General features: G+C 36.0%; 2 protein-coding genes across 3 annotated transcripts; one reads left to right on the top strand and one right to left on the bottom strand.

Annotated features, from left to right (window-relative positions):
• Nucleotides 1-263: 263 nt before the first annotated feature.
• LOC121804949 (zinc finger BED domain-containing protein RICESLEEPER 2-like) lies at nt 264-3,940 on the bottom strand. Of its 2 annotated transcripts, XM_042204677.1 has the most exons (4): nt 3,531-3,940; nt 2,907-3,137; nt 1,802-2,634; nt 264-1,611 (listed from the first exon to the last, which is right to left on the bottom strand). In XM_042204677.1, exons 1-4 carry the CDS (start codon nt 3,574-3,576, stop codon nt 694-696), a joined length of 2,028 nt encoding a protein of 675 aa, XP_042060611.1. In that variant the 5' UTR covers nt 3,577-3,940; the 3' UTR covers nt 264-693. The 2 variants fall into 2 exon arrangements, with proteins under 2 accessions (XP_042060611.1, XP_042060612.1); XM_042204678.1 differs by lacking the exon at nt 3,531-3,940 and having other exon boundaries at nt 1,802-2,653; nt 2,907-3,101.
• Nucleotides 3,941-21,785: 17,845 nt separating this feature from the next.
• On the top strand, nt 21,786-22,298 carry LOC121802417 (extensin-like). Its single transcript, XM_042202089.1, has one exon. It carries the CDS (start codon nt 21,786-21,788, stop codon nt 22,296-22,298), a length of 513 nt encoding a protein of 170 aa, XP_042058023.1.
• The last annotated feature ends 1,210 nt before the right edge of the window (nt 22,299-23,508 follow it).

Genomic DNA, 23,508 nt, shown 5'->3' with positions numbered 1-23,508 from the left:
ACCAACCACTAATGGATGGATTTATCGCCCCTAAGGAAAGAGGAGCAGCGTGCATGAGAATAAGATAGATCATTGGAAAGGGAAATTACTTAGTAGTATATTCTTATGCATGTATTCCACCTTTAAGAGGTGCTTATTTATAATGCTCTACTATCTAATCTATAAGGAAGGTCCTAACAAAGCAAGTCTTGCTAATTAAGAGGGCGGTTAGCTTAGTTTTTTTAGTGTGCTTACAAGTTCCAACCGTTTATAAGATATTTCAGTAGCTTATAATGCACATGTAATCATATAAGACTACCACCATAATGTATATGAACTATAGTTTCAGGAACATCTTTTAATGGCTGCCAACTGATGAACCTACTCAACATCGCATCCCCTCTCATATATTCCATTCTTTAATTCCACAAGCCTATAAATTCTCCTGAACAGTAGCAGGAGGAATTCCAGTAGAGTGAACAATCTCAGTCTGATATAATTGTCTAAGCTCATATATCAAAGCAGTAACACCTGACTCAAAGAGCCTTCAGATAAGCAATATTATGAATCGCATAAATTATCAATCACCAAACTAACCATGGTCAGGCAGCTGTAGCTGCTGCCGTGACTATAGGTGATGAGCGGATTCAACGATGATCCTTGTATCAACCCCGACCTGTACATACTCAATAATCAATGGTACACAAGTCTGATTCATAACACTTGCTTCTTGTCAAATCTCCTACTGCTACTCTCTGTTGCTGAAGCAACTTGCAGCTCCACTATCCTTTCGCAGTCAATCTCAGTAGATTTATGCTTCAGCTTAATCCCGTTTTGCATCCATGAATTCACACAGAGCAAAGCTTGTGTATCATGTTGTGGTATGGAGGACCTCTGTCTATCAATTTCATTACCCTTGGCACAGAATATGTGCTCAGGTAACGACACAGTTGATTGCACAGCAAGAAAATCACGAGCCATCAAAGACAACCTTGGATACCTAGAGCTGTTCACCTTCCACCAGTCGAGAACATCTGTTTGCATCGGAACCGGGGGCTCAGACAAGTACTGTGTAAGCTCATCTGTAGTGGAACTCATGGTGGCCCTCCTTTTCTTACGAGCAATCTCCTCTGCAAAAGATGCATTCCCTCTGTCCTCTGGATCCTGAGTAGTGTATGAGTTGCCGACAGATGAAAAATAGGGGGCGGAGTAATTTCTGATGAAATGATTTCTAGCCTCCTCCATGTAGCTTTTTAAGTTGAGATACTCGGGAATGAGCTCAACCTTTATCCGGGGATCAAGAACCGCAGTCATGTATATGAACGCATTGCAGACCTGGTTGCTATAGTATTGCGCTTTGGCATACATATCTTCAGCAGCTTTCTTGAGCCATTCAGGGGTTTGCCTCGAGTCTTTGCAGGCTAATATTGTCTCAGAGATATGATCCATGAAAAAGAGAGCCATACCTACTGTGAGCAATTTACTCATGCACATATCGTTTATGGTCTTATAAAAGGGTTCAAAATATTTGTGCATGATATTAACAACATTTTTCTCTGCAGTATTGAGCAGCAACCTTCTACCCAATTGTTCTTCGTGCTTCCTGACTACAGTTTCCATCGATTTACCAGCCTGCAAAGAAAGTATATTTCTTGAATGTGATTGTTTAAGCAAAAAAGTGTCCTTTTTAACCACTCTACATTCTTTTTAAAAGCTATGCATAAATAAAGTGTATCAAACTACCATGAGCATACTGTCAACTTAAACCGAAGTTATGTGCGAGGTTTCATTTATCTCTGGTAATACAAGGGATGGGGTTTACCTTCCGCGCTATATCAAGCATCTGATAGTTTCCACTCCACCGAGATGAGGCATCAAGTGGGAACTGCCAGTTTCCTTCATGGTATGCTGTAGTAAATTGAACAAAATCCTCAGACATTTCTGGTGATGAATTCAGTTCCATAACAAACTCCCTGATCTTAATAATCACATGTTCTGTGCTTCTTAGCCCATCAGTTACAATTGAATTAAGAGTAAAAGCAGCACAAGGAACACAAAATAAGTTAGACAGTTTCTGACTGTCCATGTCGCCTTTCAGGGTACATGAGAGAATCTTAGTCTCAAGATTGTACAACCTTAGAACTTTCAACAAAACATAATAGATGTCAGAACTCTCACAAGGGCTTGGAATGTGACAAACATCAAGAAGAACATTTTGGAAGGACCAGCTTTCATCAATCCACTGACACGAAATACTCATGTAGTTAATTTGCTGATATGAAGTCCAGGAATCAAGAGTTATAGAAACTTTGGAAGAAACCTGCTCCAGAGTTAGTCTTACAGTCTCCTGCATGCTTCTGAAAACTTCGTGCAGCACTTTGTGGAATTTCTCCACATTCCAAAGCTCAAAAGACGGATTCAGAAACTTAAATGTGTTTGCCAGCCACCTTTCTGCCAAAGTAGAAGAAGGAAGGGATGCTACAAGGAGCCACTTAACAAGCAACCAGTTCAAGTGGTCAACCTCCACGGCAGGAGATTTAGTTGGCAATTGAGATTTCTTAGCAATGGTGACAGGCTGTGGAGCAGGGCTGGTGGAGCACTCCCCCATCTTATCGTATCCTGGATGTCGATTGCTGAGATGCCTCCCCAAATTGCCTTCAACACATGAGAAAATCTTGAAAATCTTTAGTAACAATAATTGGGAATGCATACAAGTCAAATCTTCAACAAGAAATGTTAATGTTTCATCAGCAATTAAAGCTTTCAGGTAATAACAAGAATATACTGAGGCCGTGACAAAGAATTTCTAGCAATTGGAGTTGCAGCCTCAAAATAAGTCCGAACATAACATTACATAATTACTGGCCATTTGCATCTGTCCAAATGGCAACAGAATAATGAAGTGAGAAAATCAGTTGAGAAATAACCTGTTGCAGTGGCAATAGAATAGCTTTGGCCGCAGAATTTGCACCTTCGACTCTTCCCATCCATCACTGTTTCAAAATATTTAAGATATACCGAGGTCATGGTCTTTTTCCTGGGCTTTGTATTATGAACGGCACTCCCCTTCTCGATAGGACCTAACCCAATATCAGCTGGATCAATTTGGGGGATGACTGCTGCACTCATCGCCCCCAGAGACTTCGGATCCATATCCACTACAAAATAAAAAAGGAATCTTCATTGAAGTGTATAAAGCAACTTTCACCAATTTAAAACAAGAAGCACTGCTACATTTCCACTTCATTGCACTAAGATCCGTCTTCAAAGGCTCATTCCCCTTCTAATAATGCATTCAAGTGATCTCAGTTTGAACAATTTCTTGTTCTTCTTCTTATATACTGCACTTAAATATGCATAAAGTCTAATTCGTCTAGATTCCTAAAAGTGAAATTGCACTATAAAGCATGTTCTTCAATCCGAAATCAAATTCCCGAGCTCAAAAGAACCAAGGGAGCAAGCTTCGAAGACTTCACAACACAGATTCAAATAAGCAATTCACACAACAGAAAATCAACTAAACAAACAAAAAATAGAGGGAGAGCATCAACCTTTCAGCGACTGATTACTGTATGAATTGTTAAAACCCCAATCCATCACATTTCGAGCTGCAGCGGATTCTTAATCTGTTTGAAACTCAAAACCAATTAGAAGCTAATACAGAAAAGAAGCGACCGAATTCAAACTGAGGCATCCAATTTCATGCTGAGAGACAGATTGAGAATCCGAGGTCGCGTATATGGAGTTCTAGGCGTTGGTGATCAATCGATCTGTCGATCAGAGAGGAGGAAAAATGGAGGGAAGAGATTGAAGTTTAATTGAAAGAGTTGGAGCTGAGATTGTAGAGCGAGCCGCATCTGAGCCGCCGAGAGGAATAAACTGAGAGGAAACGAAGAGAGAGAGGGTACGAGATGAGAGAGAGAGCTGTTCACGTCTCTCATATAAGCAGAGCCAGCCGTCAGTCACGCCAACACCTAGAATTCTTTATTTACACATAAATAAACACTACTAGTAGTATTATTTCTTTTAGTAATAATATAATCCACGAAATTCATTATATTTACAAAAGAGACATTTATTTCATTTTTAATGTGAGAATTTTTTTGAGTGAGGAAATAGTGGTAGATTAGTATATTTTATATTTATATTTATATTTTACAAAAATTACCGATATTATTATGACGTTGACTCATTAATATTTTTGGTACATTATTGTGTTTTATAGTTTGTTTATTTTTTTTTATGTTGAATGAATTTTAAATTTAAAGGCCGAGGATTCGAACTGAGATCTCTGGTCATAGGCATTAACCTCTTTACCGTTCGATCAACTCACACATGAGCTTGTTTAGTTATAACTCGCTTACATCGTCACACACTCATGCAACTTGTTCAATTAAAATCATGCATCGTTAAATTGTACTCCCTCCGTCCCTCGTTAAGTGAGACATTTCTTTTCAGCATGAAATTTAAGAAAATGAGATTTTGTTAATTAAGTGGAAGTGAATAAAGTAAGAAAGAGAATAAACTAGAAAAGAATAAGTAAGAGAGAGAATACCAAGAAAAGAAATGACTCAATTATCTTGGGACATCCCAAGATATACAGATGAAGAATATATATAGTAAACAGTAAAATTGAAAATTGTCAAAGTGAATATTTTCGTCTTTATGTATCCTAAATTCTCAACTTTCAATATCAATATATGTGAATTATCCATAATGTCAGTGACGGAACCAAGACTCAAAATGAGCCGGTGCTGAAATTTAACGACAAATACAGTAGGATGCACGATGCTCCTAAAATCTCCGGTAGAAGCTTGCCTACTCTAGTGGTCCGTAATTGTGTATCTAGGATTTTCGATTTGCGAATTCAAAGAAAATATTAGTATACACATGTATATTAATATTTTCATATATTATAGTGTATCGTGATATCCTAAGAGATCGCAAATTCAGTTGTTAAAATATTAATTTGACCTAAATATGATACTCTAACCATTCGCGATTACTTGTCCTACTTTGACTCATTTCAAATATTAAAAATATAAATTTAAAATGATAAATAATATTAGTAGACAGTGAATCGTTTTATATATTAATTTTATAATAAAATATGAGACTAATAATCCTGGATTAAAAAATGAATAAATAAATTGATTAATACAATATATTATAATACTAATAAAATATTAGGATTTTTAATAGTAGTAATTGATTTTTAATAGTACTACTTCGAATCACATAAATCAATAAAGGGGTTTGATCTCTATTCCCTAGGCATAAGGAATCAGAAGGCATTCTCTCCTCCTCACCTCTTTTTTCTCTCTTCTGCATCTTCTTCTCCATGCGCCTCTGTAAATAAAATTCAAACCTATAGGTGAATCTGGAAGGACAACAACGGCCAAGCCCCCGCTGGAGCGGTGGCTTGGCCTATACTATCTCCGTCCCTGCATAATATAATACTCCCTCCTTCCCACTCTAAGTGAACCATTTTCCTTTTTGGTTTGTTCAACTCTAAATGACACATTTTTAGAAATAGAAACAACACTTTTCTACTTTTCCCCTCTCTCTTACTTTATTCTTTCCACTTAATTCACAATAAAATTATGTGCCGGAATAATAATGCTCAACTTAGAATGGGATGAAGGGAGTATAAGATGTTACTCAGTACATATGCATGTAACATTTTCATAACTGAATATGATGCAATTACATACACAATAATTTAAATGAAACCATTGTTCAGAAACACTTTATACAAACGGTTGGTTAAATATATCACAGTTTCAAAGCAGTCTGTCTACATCGCATGAAAATCAAATTAAACAAAAAGATGGAGGACGAGAAGGTACAAGGCCAAGAATCACTCAACCTGGACATGTTGGATCTATATACACTTAGACATAATGCCGGTTGATTTCATCCTCGACCTTCGTTACATGAGTACCACATCTTGAGTGCATCCCATCAATATGCTTATCACGATCGCATTAATCAGGTGCACATCCATAACAACATGGCATTGCTTCACCCTACAAGGAATAATGAGGTCATGGTTGAAAAACTACATAGAAGTTATAGCAATATATACGATGCAAGAATGCATAGCATCCCGAGCAAAGGATACAACCTACACTCCATATGTCACAAGGATAGCTCCAAGCCTCCATCCAAGACCTACAAGGAAGCAGAATAACAGAACTCGTGCACTCAAGCAATGCAAAATATAACAAGGAAATCCAAATACATGCATTAGACTGCTCAATCCATTACCTAGGATAACCTCAGGAGCTCGATAATGCCGAGTATAAACAATGTACGGCTAGCTGGTCGTGCTACCAAAACCAACTACCTTGATAGCACTTGACTTTGTTACTCTCTTGTAATATGAACTATCCTTGGTAACCTTGGCAGACCCTAATTAGAAACAAAAACGCCATGAAACAAATATCATTAAAAAATTACTCCCTCCGTCCCCGGGAAATAGTCCCATTTTGACATTTTGGGATGACCTCAAAAAATAGTCTCATTTCTAAAAATAAAAAGTTTCATTCTCATACTTTACTCGCTTTTTCTTTTGTCTCTCATACTTTACCTACTTTTCTTTATTATCTTTCTTTGTAACACCCGTACCTTAAGTTAGAAATTTATCTTATGTAATGAAATAATGGATAAAATTATTTCAAAATGTTATGCCTCTCGATAGGTGTGATATGAAAAGAATATGGTTTATGTGTTTAATGTGGAAAAAGAATGTGTTTATGTTATTTTAAGTATGAACGATGGAGACTCGTTTAAGGTCTCGTTGAAAGATCGATGATGAAATTGCTATTCATTAGCAAGACGAATGTATTAAATGGAAGGAAATATATGGGCAACGACGCGCGTAAGCGAGGAACGGATGAATGGATATTATATTTGGAACAACACCAAATATAAATTTTGTACGATTTCTCGTACTTTAATTGGTATTTATGGGGAACGAGATAGCAAAATCTAATATAATGAAGACCCGTGAATTTTTAATGAACGAAGGAAAAATACAAAATTATAATGTATGAATTTATTTTGGACTTTTCAAAATAAATTCGAAGTCCAATTAAAAAAATAAATTAATCTTGGAGTCTAAATACTCTTTAAATCCACCAAGTAGTGGTTTCACTAATTTGGGCTCGTATTCTATTTCTTTAGCCCAATTGGAATTTAATTGTGGAAGCCCAAGTATTTTTTTTTATTTTTAGTGGACCAAGCCCAAGTCTTTTTCCTTTTCTTTTCCTTTTCCTTTCTTTTCTTCTTCCTTCTTGCTTCATGGCCGACGGTTTTCATTTTTCCCCATGATCGATCGGTTTTCCCTACTTCCCCATCAATATCCACCCTCTAAGCCACCCTCTCACTTTCTCTTTGCAAAGAAAAAAAGGGAGAAGAAGAAGAGAGAAGGAAAAGTGGCGAGAGAGAGAAGCCGAGAGAGGAAGCAAGAGGAGGAAATTTCACATCTTTGTTCATTCACCATCAAGTCCAACCTTTTCTTTTAGGAGGTATAATCCATCTCCATCTCAATGCATGAGTTATTATTAGCTTTGTATGCATATAGCTTGACCTTCTTCCATAATCAACTAAGTAGAAACCGACGTAGAAATAATCGAACGATCGCCGCGCATAATCGAATCTAGGAAAGAACGAAACTTTATAACCATAACGTGTGTTGCGGGACGTTTCGGAGTGGTTTCGGAGGAGGAGAGGCCACCGCCGGCGACGGGCAGCGGCGGACAGCCGCTCGACGTCTCCCCGACGGCTGGCATCTCCATTTGCGACGGTAGACAACCACGGCTGGTGACGCGACGGCGAGGCAGCAGCCCCAGCCGCACGGCAGCGGCGACGTGGAGTGTCCTCCGCGGCAGCAGCTTCCGCCGGCGAGCAGCGAAGGCAGCGGCTTCCTCGGCGGCTCCAGCTGTGGCGGCAGGCGGCTCCAGCCGCGACGGTGGCGAGCCGGAGGGAGAACGACGGCGACGACAGTGGTGGTGGTCGGCTGTGTGTGTTTGCCGAGAGAAAGAGAGGGCGACGGTGAGAGAGAAAGAAGAGAGAGAGAGAGTGTGTTGGAGAAGATGATGAAAGTTGGGCCATGCTTTTTGGGCCATGTGTTTTTTTAAAATTTGGGCCTTGATTTAAATCTTTTAGTAGGGCCTTATAATTAAATTGGAAGACTAATTTAATCGTGGACTCTTCTTTTAAGCGATGGGCTTCCTAATTAATTATCTTGAGGAATAAAGTGGCTAAGAAATTAATTCGCTTGGGCCGTTAATTAAAATTTAATCGGGAGAATTTATTTAATTAATTTTCCGTAAGTTCTTTTTATCGAGTGAATATTTTACCGAGGTTCGAGATAATTCTTTTTAAGGGTAAATAATTACGGAAAATTTAAGTAAGCGCTTAAATAATTTTTAGAAATTATTTTCGACGTTATGGAAAATGCGAGGAGCCAACGAAGGATAGAACGAGCGTAAGCGGCCGACCGGCGTCGCACGCGACGCCTTGGCGGCCGCCGAATAACCGAAAGTGCGCGGAAATCGAGAAAAAGAATTTTAAAAGAATTTAATTAGAGTGCATGCATTCTAATTATCGTTGTTATCGGGAATTGATATGATTTTATGTGTTTTCCGAAAAGGTGGTTCGCACGCACGCTAAAAGTCGGAACGAGGAATTTTTACGGAAATCTTAAGCTTTTGAGGTGGGCTTTATTCTTAAATGTTTATTCTTGAATTGATATGTTTATGGTGTTATAAGGATGTTTCTATAAAGTATGTCATGCCGTGTTTATGCTTTGAAACTGCCTATCTGATTGTCTACTAGAATAATACTCTACTAGACTTTGATGGTTAACGAATTCGGGTCTAACTAGGGCTACGCCCTACTTAGACTAGTGCACTGATGGGGATCGTGAGCCGTCCCCTAGGTCGGCCGGTCCAGTGATCGAGATTGTGGCCACAGTCTCGTTTCACATGATGGTTCAGATATGGTATATGATGGAGGATGATGTTGGTCCGCGCGGACACTTTTTATGGAATTGAATATTTTTGTGCTTCCCGGTTCTTTTTAAGTAAAACCCGGGATTCACACGATGATGGCTTGGCATATCTTAACGATGAATTTTTTCGGGCGTGAGTTCACTGGGTGCACCAAGTACTCAGCCCCTGCATATGTTTTCCCTATGTGCAGGTTGGGCGGGGTCGGGAGGCGGAGAAATTTGAGTGATGATTCAAGAACTGTTCCGGTTACTAATATGTCTTCATACATAGTAGTAGCTAAACTCTCAAAACTGCTTCCGCTACTCAATGTTTTCAGAATTTCTGTTTTTTTTTCTTTGAACTGTTGAACTCTGTATTTTCGTTATTGCCGAACTCTGCTATCGTTTACTTTGAGACTTGGGTTTTTGTTGAAACGTTGACCGGTTTAAATGAAACTTCATCCTTGTTTGTTAAGTCGTATTGCCTTGAATTGTATGTTTTCCCCCTTCTTCCCCGCTTCTTAAATCCCCCACGAGTCACGATTTTCCGTGCTTTCTATCCCTAGGAAGTGCGGTCGTGACATTCTTACTTTACCTATTTTTTCTCTCATCTTTCTTACTTTATCTATTTTTTATTGAAACCCGTGACATCAATAAATGGGACTATTTTGTGGACGCATGGAGTAAAAAATATGCAAATAGTTCACAACAATTTTATCAACATCCAAAAGTATAATGAATGAAAGATCATACAAGCTACCTTGGAATCATGAATCTTTATGTAATCAGGTGGGACTAGAAGTTGCATTAAAATCTCATGGCACTTTCTTTTATTCTAGTTTTGAAATAGTTAATGTGAAGCTCACACTCTACTAACACTATCATTTATCTCTCTTTTATTTTATTTTAATTTTGAAATAGTTAATGTTAAGCTCACTCTCTAATAACACTATCATTTATCTCTCTATTTTACTTTACTAATTATACATACTTGTGTCGAATCAAATATTTATAGTACTCCTCCGTCGAATTACATGTGATACATTTCTTTTGGGCACAGATTTTTAGTTAGTGGTGTTTAGTAGTTAAATGAAGAGAGAATAAAGTAGAGCGGGAAAAAATAGAGAAAACAAACAAGAGAGATGATAAAGTAAGAGAGAAATAAAATATTATTTTTTTTGTCATTAAAAGAAATGTGTCACTTATAATAGGACGAATGAATTAGTATTTTTCAATGATAGAGTGAGTATGTAATGCACGTAGATGCATCTAATATGCCCTAACATAAACCAATTTCATCGAAATCGGGGGTCATACGCGTGGCTAGGCCTGCTTATTCAGCCGATTCCGGTTCTAACCGGACCGGTTGACCGGTTAACCAGTTTTAAATTTTCATAAATCCTAGAATCGGAACTGGGACCGATGTGTAATTTTAATCCGAATTTATTTATAATTTTAAATAGTTCAATACTAAAAAAATAATAATCCAACATCTAGAATATAACAAATAATACCTAAAAATTCAAATAAATACAAAAAAAATACAAACCAACAATACAATAATATTCATATATGGATAAGAGTGATGCCAAGTGTAGTAGGTCGGATTAGTTTATGTTAGCAATTTTTTAATAAAAAATAGGAGTTCTAAACTTTAGCCATTTTAAAAAAATAAGTTTCAAAATTTAATTCCATTTTCCCTTTTTTTGGCTAAACAAATATTCAATGGAATTTCTAATACTAATTGATCTTGTTGTGACTTTTTGGATTATAACGGAACAGTTAATAAATTATTCACAAACATGTTAAAAGCGTATGTTAAATGAATTGTTACATAAATTTGTTATAAAGTTAAATTTCTATCACATGAAATGATATTTTATTTGTAAAAGTTTTTTTGGAAATTAAAAACAAACTTATGATGTAGTTAGTTCATCAAAAATGAATTGAGGAAATAATTGTAGATTCAAAGTATTACGGTTTAAACATTTTAAATACTTTAGAAATAGAGCTCGCAAATCTGACATTGTTTAAATCTAAAAATCACTCAATGTTTCAAATTATTTTACTTTAATTCAAAATTAATTCAATTAAATTAGATTTATTAGTATATTAAATTATTAAAAAAAATTGAATTATAATCTTGTTCCCGGTTAGGAACCGGTGGTTTCCCATTCCGAACCGGAACCGGTTTTATTTAAAAAGTTGGAACCGGTACTGGAAAATCCTGTTCCGGTTTCAGTTCCGATTAACCGAGAACCGGAGAACCGTTTAAGCACCCCTATGCGTGGCGCTCTCGTGGCTAATGCTATAATTATAAATATGAGCTAAAATTGATCTTATGTGGGCTTTGTTGAATAAAATGAATTCTATTTAGGGCCCAACAATAATTTTATTGGTGAAAATGGGTTGCCATGCGCTTTGACGAATCTACCCTTGCTAATGTTTATATACTCCCTTTGATGTGTTAGCATAAAATTATTACTCTCTTTGTCTCTTAAATTTTGTCATATTTTTACTAGGTACGGGTTTTAAGAGCACCCGCAACGCGGGCCGCCGGCGTTCCGCGTTTCGTGCCGGCAGAACGAAACTGGCGCGCAACGCGTTGCGGGGGTGCGTTCCGTCACCATGTTGTGCCCATGCCGTCGCGGGTGCCGTCGTCGCGAGACGCAGCACGGCCTGTGCCGCCACGCGATTCGGCGACGTGGCTCGCCCCTGCGTCGTGCGTGACGCCCACTCGCCGGCCCGCGAGTGGGCGTCGTCACGTGCTGACGCAATAAATCTTATTTAAAAAAAATCGATTTTATAAAAAAAAATAAACGGTAATATGACCGTTTAATTTTTACCGTTTTTTCTTTCTTTTTTTTAATTTTTTATATTTTTTTACTCTATAAATACTCCTAATTCATCCTCATTTCATACACAACTACACATCTATTCTTCCTAAATCACCTTCATTTCCTCTCCAATTTTCATCTAACATCTCATCAAAAAATGTTCGGCGACGGCAACTCCGGCGGTGGCGGCTCCGGCGGGTGGGATCTCAACACGTTTACCAATTGGGGGACCATGTACAACACACTTGGTGGTTCCAGTACGTCGACGCCGGGTGGGTACCAACCACCCACTTTCGACGTGGATGCATACGCTCGACCTTCCGCCCCGCGGTATTCGCAGGGATTATCCCAGATTCGGGAGGATTTCCCCGTTGAACCCAGTCTGGGAAGAGGCCGAGGCGGGCGAGGAGGAGGAGGAGGAGGAGGAGGAGGAGGAGGCCGAGGAGGCCGAGGCGGTGGAAGCTCCAGGGCGGAGTCGGAGGCGGGCGAGGAGGAGGAGGAAGAAGAGGAGGATCTAGGCAGGCATCCGTACAGCAACAACGAGACGATGGCGGTGTACAACGCCTGGATCACCATCTCGTATGATCTCATCGTCGGGAATCAACAAGCCCACAAACGCTTCTGGGAAAAGGTCACCGAGGTCTACCACCAGATTAAGCCGAAAGGCTCCCGGAAGCGCACATATACAATGCTTCGCTCTCACTTTGGCCGAGTCGACAAACAGGTCAAAAAAATTCTGCGGCATCTACTCGACCGAAGCGGCGCACTACCAAAGCGGAGCTTCGGGAGCCGACATTCTGAGGGCGGCTTTACGCGTCTACAACTAGGACACCAGCAAACAATTCAGATTTATTGATGTTTGGCAGGCTGTCAAGGACGAGGAACGGTGGGCCGGCGGTGTCCGCTCCAGCTCGGGCTCAACCTCGAAGCGCACGAAGCACACGACGAGTGGCTAATACTCGTCTGGTGACACCGGTGAGGGCAGCGGCGGACAAGAGGGTGCACCTTCGGAGTTTACAGGTACGGCCGGCGATGACGGGGATCCAGCCGTGGGCGCCGTCGGCCGCAATGGACGAAGGCGACGAAGGCGGCTAGAGCGAGGAAGAGCCGAGACGAATCAACCCAGGCGGGCTCGGGGGGAGGCTCGAACACCCTTATGGCGGTGTACATGACCGCCACAATGGCGGACACTTCCCGCTTCTCGCCCTCCCAGTACGCGGCCTGGTGGAACGGAATTGTGCATATGGCAGCACAACTTGGCCTTCCGACTCCCCCTCCACCTCGACCGCCTTCGGGGGATGATGCGCCGTCGGAGTATTTTTTTATTTTCTTTAAATTTGTATTTTAAATTATGCAACGTTTAACTTTTTAGGATTTTAATTGTGTGTTTTTTATTTTTTTAGAATTTTAAGTTGTAATTTTTTTTATGTTGTGTGTTTTTTAATGAAGTGTGTTTGTTTTAATTGAATTGAGTTGGAAATAAAAATAAAAAAGAAATTAAATGAATAGTAATTTAAGGAACGGTTAAGAAACGGATAAGGAATGGAGGGTTGCAGGTTTCGTTCCTTAGTTAAGGAATGTAGTTAAAAAGTACAGTGGGGCCCGCAAATAGTAGTTTAAGGAACGGTGAGGAAACAACGTAGTGGATGCCCTAAGAAATGTAATGGAAAGCGAGTTAAATAAGTTAATGGAATGCGAGATCCACTACCAAATATGATACTGTAAAAAGTAAAATGCAACAAATTTTGTGGAACGGACGAAAATAGAAATATGTGACAAATTTTCATGGAATATAAGGTATAGAAATTTGCAAAATCAACATTTTAAGGACAAAGATTAGTGACCCCATTTTGAAATATTTTAGCAATAGAGTGAACTACACTAATAGTCCCTAATCTTGTCAAAAAATGCATCAATGGTCCCTAAATTTTTTTTATATCATTTTTGGTACGAAAAGACTAAAGTAACCTAGGCACCACTAGTGTGAATATTTAAAGTTTTGGAGCATTTTAGATCTTTCTACTTTCCTTTAATTTTTTTCATTTTTTCTTCCATCACCATTTTCTTTTATAAACTCAATTATACTTTCATTTAAATAATATTTGATGCTTTGTGATTTAAAAAATTTAAATAAGAAACCATATGTATTAATTATTTATGCTTTATTTATTTTTAAAATTAAATATTATTTTTTATACAGATTAATCTATATGTTTGCGAAGAAAATATTATATTTAATAATAACATTTTTAAATATAAATATTAAAGTGAATTATAGAAAATTCTTTATGGGATTTATTTTTACTTAAAAATTTTACTAAATTTTTTAAAATTTGAGAAGAAAAAATATTATAGTGAACTATAGTAATTTTTTATTAAAAAAATGTTACTTAAATATTTAAATGTTACTATACTTAAGTGAAAAATAAATCTTTTAATTGCGTTAATTAAAATATAGTATAGTGAAGAATATTTTTTAAATATACTAATTAAAATTTAAGTGAATTATATCTAACATAAATTAAAGCGAACTCTTGCAAGTAACATTTTTTTACTAAAAATATTAAAGTGAAATATATTATTTTTTTCATTATAAATCTTAATCTATACATTATTCAAGTAATTATTTAAAAAAATTAAGTGAATTAATTCAAAAGAAAATATTTTTGTTGTAAAAGGTGCTTTTATGTATGTCCAAAATAATTGCATGATTGAAGAGGTACCAAAATTGTAATTTCCAGATACCGAAAATGCCCTCCATGGCATTTAAGAGATTTTTCAAATGCAGATGGGTCTAAAAGACCGATAGGTACCAAAAATGTAATTTTTAGGGACCAAATAGGTTATAAAATTATTTTAGGAACCATTGGTGCATTTTTCGACAAGATCATGGACTATTAGTGTAGTTCACTCTTAGCAATAAACTTTTATTATTTGTGCATCACTTATGTTTTCGTTATAAAACTTTCAAGCTAAAAGATGACAGTCTAGTATAACAAAAACAAAACATGATACAAATAGCAAATTTAGTGATGAAATCAATATACACCAAAAGGACAGCTAGCAAGAAAATTAAAGCAAATGAGCAACACACGTGAGATCGTTATATGTCAATCCGTATTCCTAGCTAGTTGTCTCACCGCAACTCTAAACTAAACAAGAAGTTCCAATAAAATATTAAAACAATTATTGTTTGTCTGGAGCTGGGAGAAAGGGGTGCCCGGGGAATGATAACGTATGTTGCTGCTGTTATTGAGTATTTGTTGGCAAATCCTGTGCATAAATTTGACTGGAAATTAGGCAAGGGGTGGAAATTAGGCAAGGGGGAAGAGATAGACATGAGTGAGAAACCAGGGATTACAATCCATAGCGAAGTTCCTCTTCTTGCACTTGCCACTAAGGCTGCTTAATGTAGAGCTCTCTCTAAAATCTAAATATATACTGTGCAAGTGTGCTTGTATGCATGTTGATCCTATTTCTATGGGTTTTGTAAGAGTTTTTCTATGAAGACGTAAATGGTGAGGTAAAGTCTTATTATTAGTACATTTATCTTCTTTTAATGAAAAATTATTTTTTAAGGGGAAAGAATATATCTTTTAATGAAAAACTATTTTCCAATGGGAAGGGTATTTGAGAAGGTATTATACATTTCTCATTTTAAAGATATATCTTTCTTTACCTCTCCATAAAATCTTATAACTATCATATTTACCTTATTTTCATGAAAAATCATTCTCCAAGGGAGAATTTGAGAAGGTATTATACATTTATATTTTTAATGCACCTTGTAACTAATTTTTTTATTTTAGAAAATAATTTACTTTTTCTATATACATTTTTCTTTGTAGTTTGTTATTTTTTGGAAGAGTATATTTCCCTTTTTGATAAAGTAAATGGATGATATACCTTTTTCTATATACATTTCCTCCTTAGAGATGCTCTTAGATGTAGTGTTTGAGACCAAGCTTGATATATTGATAAGCTTGTCTATATATTAAATCTGTCCAAGTTACTTGAGACATTTATTTTTTACAGTTGTTTTGGAAAAATGATAATACATACTCCATTTGTCTTCAAAATATAGACAACTTTATAAATGACACGAGTTTTATACAATTGATAAAGTAAGAAAGAAATGGAAAAAAGTAAGAGAGAGAGGAATAGTTAGTGAAATGAGTGTTAGTGGATGGTGGGGTCCACATTATAAATTATGTATAAGATTATTATTTGTTGAAAACTTTCCATGATAATTATCCATTGTGTTAATTCTTTATTGTGATAGATTTTTATCTTCCTACTCTATGATTTAATGTTTAAACATTATAGTATGTGATTTGTTTCAAATTTATTATATTTCAACGTTGATTTGTATAGATTTTTTATTCTCATACAACTAAAATTGTTACTCATATTGTTCAATGTTAATATTGATTCTAATTTTATTTAATTAATTTAAAATTAAATATTAATGTGTTAAAAATATAAGTGTGATACTAGTCTATACATATATAAAAGTTGAGTTTTGGGACATTTTGAATAGCTATTTTATGCAAGGGATGTAAATGTAATTGGGAAAATTATTAAATTTAATATTTTCAGTTATAAGTAACTATTTTTGGATTAAATATTTGAGCCCATTAACACGCTTTTAATACATTTAAATGGTGTTGGCCGAGGGAAATAATTTTGGTTGGGCTATAGACTTTATAAAATTTGCCGTTACATAATTTCTAAATTGGCGTTGTAATTAAAAGTTTTTAGTTATTACATTAACTAAGTAACGGAATCAATAAAATCTGTGTCTAATTACATATATAAAAGAGGAATTTGGGGAGAACTAATGCTCATTAAAACTATTTCAATGCATAAAATGAATAGGGTTTTCATCAAAATTAAGAATTGAATCATGTATTTGTGAGTGATGAAAAATCATTAAATTGCATAATTACGATATATAAACCGTTGCTAATAATAGTAGTAAAATTTTGATATCACACAGTAACGCCTATTACTCCACTCTCCTTATAACCTTTGCTATGTGCTATATAAATAAATCTATTTCCACTGTGTCCAATAACCGTATCTTTTCTTTTATTTTCCTTTCAAAAAATACAAAGGCTTTCGTAAAGAAGCTTCTTGCAGTATCGTGGTCGCAGCACGACTCAAAGTGGTCGAAGAGGGGCCTAGCACTAGCAGTTGCTGGTATATGAGTTATCGGAACTTCAATCTTGCAGGGGAAGAAGTGGTTATGTTATTCCTCTGTCCTCGCAAGACCATGCATGGAGCCAACTAATTCAGCGCTGTAAGAGGATCAAGCATCAGTTGACGGTGACATTCGACATCACTACCCAAGAAGGTGACCTTCTCCGCGGCTACTGTTGACAGTGGCGCCGCTATTAAATCTTTATTTTTTTGATAAATGTTGGATCCAAGTCCCAAATGTTTTGTTGATTACATACATAAAGAATGGAAGGGAAATATTGTAAAGAAGAAGAAAAAGAGGCGTGGCGGTTCTAATCCGATTATATGGATTAATTCTGATTTCAATAGAGGAAGTGAAATTGAAATGGAAGATGCTTGTAGAAGAAGCCTCAGGGTGTCCTCCCATTTACATTTAGCAAAGATCTTTTCCTTTTTTTCTTTCCTTTTCTGTTAGAATAACATTGATAGTTAGGGTCAATGTATTCCCAAATACACTAATAATCAACAACACTTTTCTAGGTAAATTGACTTTTCAAAAATAAATAAAATGAAAATATACAACGAGCATATAAACTCATTATAGTTTTAGTGATGATAGTTTAATCATGAAACCAATTGTATAAATAAGTTATCAAAAACGACTTATGAGCAATTACTCTTTTATTCAATTGGTTATTGTGATGGGTTTTATATCATGTAATTTAATATTGAAACATTATATTTTGGAGTTGTTTCATGTTTATTATGTTTTAATATTAATTAGTTTTACCATAACTAAAACACTCAAACATTAGGGGAAAAAATAGAAAATGCCAATTTTACATTTAATGTTTAATCATGAATTTTAAAATTTTATGCACAATCATAAAATTCTATCAAACGTTGTTATGCATAGATAGATGTAACCGTTATTTACTCATAAATATATAACTTAACTTATGTCGTATAATTAATTGGACCCAATATTAATAACATTTTTGTAGGTTTTGATATTTACAAATTCCGATATTAGGGAAGTTAAAAAGTTTTTATTTTATTCGTATTCTAAATGGGAAAAGTGAAAAGTTTAGGAAGACTTTCGTAATTTTTTTTTACTATAAATACATGACATTTGTTATGTTATAATCCACTCGTTCCTACATTTTTTTCATTACATTCTTCGTTGAAATTTTTGATGAAATTTACTCACTTGGTATTCTTCCCCTTATTCATCTATATTATTATAACATGAAGTCAGTTTTCTATTTTATGATTCCTTTTTGTGGTTTATGTGTTAATAATGTTTGTTTTGTATCCTCAATTCACTTTCAGTTGTTTTGTGATTAGTTGTTTTGTGATTGTGAATTGTTTTTATTTTGGATATTAAACTTTTGCCTTTGTTTTTCTAATTTATCAGATGGTGAAGATGGACTTTAGGTAGGACAATCGGCATTGTCCGTGTGTTTATTGGGAGTTATAGCTTCGGCTACTTCGTTGTTGTGTCGTGGGTCGGAATGGGTTGGTAATAATGAGGATGATGAATATTGAGGATGAAAAAATAAATATTGAGGATGATGAATATCGACTGTAAAGTGATTCTTGGTGCAAATTTATTATTTTATATATTGATTTATTATTATTTTTGTTTATTTATGTTCCTATTATTGCACACAATTACAAATGTTATAGATCTAAAACCTTCAAAATAGAATAAGTGATTAACAAAGTAAAATTGAACTGGGACAGAGGGAGAATTTTATTGATATTTGACTCATTTGTTGGTCATGATGAGTATATTTTAAAGTTAAGGGTTTATGATTTAGGTTTCAAGGTTTGAGTTTTTATTGTATAGGGTCACTATATTGCAATGAAATGAAGCTCGACTAGGAAGTGTCTCACCAGTACAATCTTAAATTATAGCTTTTGATAAACAATACCTTAAATCTCATTAGGAGAAGTGGTAATTATACAATTCTTTACTAATAGATCATAACGTGAAAGGTCAAATAATTTGTAACTCATTTATTATTAATTTAATTTATAACAAATAATTTAAAATTATTTGCATTCTAAATTTAATAATTTAGTTATTTAATTACACTCTAAAATTAATATTTTAAAATTATTTTAGTCTGTGCATAGCACGGGTGTAATACTAGTTTCTATAAAGTTCAACAATTTTTTAAATTTTGACGAAGACAAAGATGGAGGATGGAGTAATAAATACAAAAATAAAGGTCCATTTTCAAAACAATAAATGTTGGTCGTACTCGTCCCCAACGAATAATTTTTAATTACTAGTGCTGACGAATTTCCACATGCCCAAAGCAAGACTTATACTATATGAAATCGAATATTAACGCTATCAAAAATAATTCCTAAAATATGAAAATCAATATAAAAATATTAGATAAGTCAACTGTCATAGCATGTCAGCAATTGTTTATTCGAGAGAGATAGAAATAGAGTAATAGACCATATTTCCTTTTTCGTCTGTCCCATATAAATAGTCCATGTCCATTTATGATAACTTTTTCCCCTTCTCTTTTTACTTTCTTATTTATGAGTTTCATCATCCACTACACAATTTCAACTACTTTTTCTCATTCTCTCTTACTTTATCAATTATACATTAAAACTCGTGCCAACCCTAAAAAGCCTATTTCTATGGGACGATGAAGTATATTTTCTGACTGTACTACTTGTACTGTTCAATCCGTTATAAAAAAAATATAGATAAATTTATAAATTAAATTTTAATGTACAATTAATAAAATAAAAAAGAGATAAAAAAAATATGAGAGAGAAAAAAAGTAATGAAAATAGTGTTAGTATATTGTGAGATCTACATTATTAGTGATGTGTAATTAATTAAAAAAAATTATATTTAGACTTAGTTTAATTTTTGGGAAATAACTTAAAATAGTAAAACTAGACTACTTTTTTGGACAACAAGAGTATTATATTATTGATAGAGCTCTATCTACAATTATGTTCCCAAATTTATTAAAGTCTTTAATTATACTGTCATATCACACGAGATGGATTTGATATACTCCATCTGTCTCAGCTAAGTTGAGTTATATTCCTTTTTTACGGTTCCTATAAAATCGAGTCATTTTTTTTGCAAAAAATAAAATATCTAATTTACTCCATTACTTACTTTACTCTTTTTTATTTCTCTTACTTATTTTCCCCTATTCTATTTTAATTTATTATTATTTAATTCATTTAACACAAATTTTTAATTATCATATCCAAAAGAAGTGATCACCTAACTTAATTGGGATTAGTAATTTTTACCTTTCTCTATTGGCCAACAATAGAGCTATAATGTGAGGCCTATAGGGTGGGAGCACGGGGGGATATAAATTGTTCGTATCTTATACTGTCATAGCTACAGTAGAAATCTAATTAAACAAATTTATTTATTCGCAATTTCATTGACAGTTAATTGTGGATATGGATGTCAATTTAGCCCGTAACCCGTGGGCTGACCCGAATAGCCCGCCAAATTTATAGGGTTAGGGCTGAAAATTTCCAGCCCGATAAAATTACAGCCCGATTAGCCCGCACCCGATTAACCCGCAACCCGTTAGGGCCAGACCCGAAAACCCGATGGGCTGGCCCGGAAACCCGATAAAATTTATATTGTTCTATTTGTTTGACTCTAATTTGACACTTCATTGATTATTTTATAATACAGATTACTGAAAAAATTACTTTCCATTTTATATATTAAATATATAAATTATATATTAAGTTTTTATTAATATAATAATAGATAAATGAATTAGAAACTTCAAATTCACTAAAAAAATATATTTAAATTTCTAAACATGCTTTAAAATTTCTTGATGTTTATGTTTTATGTGGCATAAATCTCAAATATTAGTATTTGATCATGTTAATATTTGAGTTTACGCATATATCTCAAATTTATCATAATTAAATATTTTACATTTTATAAATATAACTAATTTTCACCATTATTTATTGGATTGATCGCATGTTAATTTTATCGGTAGCAACCCGATTAACCCGATGGGCTAGCCCGAAACCCGAGCTTTTAGGGTTAGGGCTGAACTTTTATAACCCGAAAAAATAACAACCCGATTAGCCCGCACCCGATTGACCCGTAACCCGAATAGGGTTGGCCCGAAACCCGGTGGGCTGGCCCGATTGACATCCCTAATTGTGGATCCTTTAAAACAAATTTTCCATCACACTATTGTTTATTAAATCAGATGATACAGAACGCATCCCCCTGACGTTTCAACCAAAAACTATTAAGTGGGTACAGTCCTATTCCTATCTCGATTATGCAAATTCAAACATTGCATTGTGATAGGATTGAAATCTTATATTTAACATTATAAGCAAACGCAATATCACTTGCTAGTTTTGAAAAATTGAATTGATAGCCACCTTTACAATATAAAACCCTGATTGTCAACTATGGACTTATACTATGATACACGAGCATATCTTCAATAATATCCTCATATCTTTATTAATTAGTTAGTTATTGATTTATCATATCTTTCCATATTTATTAGGATTATTTTCTTGTTCCTTAAGTTAGGGTATCCACTCTCTTCTCTTTTTCATCGTGCACAAACGCACAAACCCAATTTCGACGCCGGATTGATCGACGGGCAAAAGCTCCCGCGACATTCGACGCGGAATCTATCGTTGAGGAACTTCTTCCTTAATAATTGGTACTTTCATCTTCGTACTCATGGCTAGTCATACCAACGAAGAAATCTATATATCTTGCCTACCAGATAATGGCTTCCTGCAACAGAATAAACAAGAAGTTGGACGTGATGGACGAACAACAACACTTGTTCACCTACACGGTTTCATATGCGCCGCTGAAATATTCGGCGCCAGCCTACGTCACGCCGGGGCAAACAACGGTTGAGCACTACTTCCACAATCAGCCGACGCCGTCAAAAGACTACCACCAGCAGCTTCCTCCTCCGAAAACCTACCAGCCGCCGCCGTCGACGTCTCCAACCTCCTACCAGCAACTGTCTCTAACATCAGCCGCTACCGCCACCAGCCTACTCCACCAAAACCACCAGCCGCAACCATCAAACGCCCACCAGCCGCCACCGCCTCCAAACACCCACCAGCCACCGTGTCAAACTATAGCTGCACCCACGGCACAGTGTCACAACTACCCCCAACCGCCACTACCCTACCTCCAGCAACGTCCCCAATCCTACTGGCAGCCACCGGTAACAGCAGCCGCCGCTGCAAGCCTACCCCACCAAAACTACCAGCCCGATGGATAGCAGCCCTGCACCAGCAAGCCCCCACTCGGTTGGCCACCGCCACCCCCGTAACACTCTCTGTCTGGCTGGTCTCCGCTGAGTCACGGCCGCTCAGCAGCACCGCTGCCCGCTGCGGATGTCGCGATCTCAAAGGGGAAGATAGATTCTTCTCTTTCGGGGTTGGTTTTATTTGGGAAGATTGATAGGAAACAAGGGAATTTTAATTCTGTGTATGGACCTCGAATGAAGGTGCACGAAGGAGAGGGGTCTGATTCATCGATTTTAGATGCACAGATGGAATACTCATGTGATTATGCCAAAAATTTTGACTGCTCGAGTTCTTCTTTAGATTCATATGGTGGTGCTGAGGCATCTGTCAGCTCCTTTTGTGATTTGCAAATGAGGCTTTCCGAAATTTCAGCTACCAGCGTAGGAAAAACCTCGGAATATATGTTGCAAGAAGAAATTAAGGATGCATATGCTTCTACTTGTACAATAATCTCAAAGATTCAGCCAACACCTCCGCCGCTGCCTATTTTCTTGCCGATTATCGAAGTGATTTCAAGGTTTGGCTTCAAGGAAATGTGCATGATAGGTTGGATATTTTGAAGCTAAGGAAGATGATGAACTCTTCTTTAATAAAAGAGGACACCGATGGTTTCTATGAGGATTTGCGTATCAGTAATGTTGCAGGTATGAATTATCGTTTAGCATTGCTCGATGCTGATGCACGGTTGATCCCTCCTTGGATGGACTCGCATTGTTTGAGCATTCGTGGTCGCGTTGACAAGATCCCCATTTTAGCGTTGAATTATCACGAGCCCGCCTTGGTAATTTTTGATGGAGATAATGAAGGAAGACGCTCAACTGTTCGGCGTGCATTTGATCCCAGAGGATATAGATCTCGTCAAGCTTATGTTATCAGCGACTCTATTCTTTGTTTCTTCGTGTTCCCACCTTGAGGACACGGTGGATTTTAACTGTGGGGGAGTTGATACGATCATATCTTCAATAATATCCCCATATCTTTATTAATTATTTAGTTATTGATTTACCATATCTTTTCATATTTATTAGGATTATTTTCTTGTTCCTTAAGTTAGGGTATCCACTATTATAAATAGTGGACATTGTTATTTATTTTGATCATTCAAGAAATATCAATTATCCTTCTATTTTATTCTCACAATATCTTCTCTTTTTCATCGTGCACAAACGCACAAACCCTAAT

Source organism: Salvia splendens, chromosome 5, assembly GCF_004379255.2.
Source record: "Salvia splendens isolate huo1 chromosome 5, SspV2, whole genome shotgun sequence".
In the NCBI taxonomy this organism is placed as follows: domain Eukaryota; kingdom Viridiplantae; phylum Streptophyta; class Magnoliopsida; order Lamiales; family Lamiaceae; genus Salvia; species Salvia splendens.
This window is presented reverse-complemented; position numbering and strand designations above follow the sequence as displayed.

What these genes read in the sequence shown, in the direction of transcription:
- LOC121804949 (XM_042204677.1), bottom strand. Translation starts at nt 3,576, where the DNA reads ATGGATTGGGGTTTTAACAATTCATACAGTAATCAGTCGCTGAAAG. An exon ending in CAGTAATCAGTCGCTGAAAG is followed by an intron (nt 3,138 to 3,530) that starts GTTGATGCTCTC and finishes TTTATTTTGTAG; the next exon opens with TGGATATGGATCCGAAGTCT. An exon ending in TTCTATTGCCACTGCAACAG is followed by an intron (nt 2,635 to 2,906) that starts GTTATTTCTCAA and finishes CATGTGTTGAAG; the next exon opens with GCAATTTGGGGAGGCATCTC.
- LOC121802417 (XM_042202089.1), top strand. Translation starts at nt 21,786, where the DNA reads ATGGCTTCCTGCAACAGAATAAACAAGAAGTTGGACGTGATGGACGAA.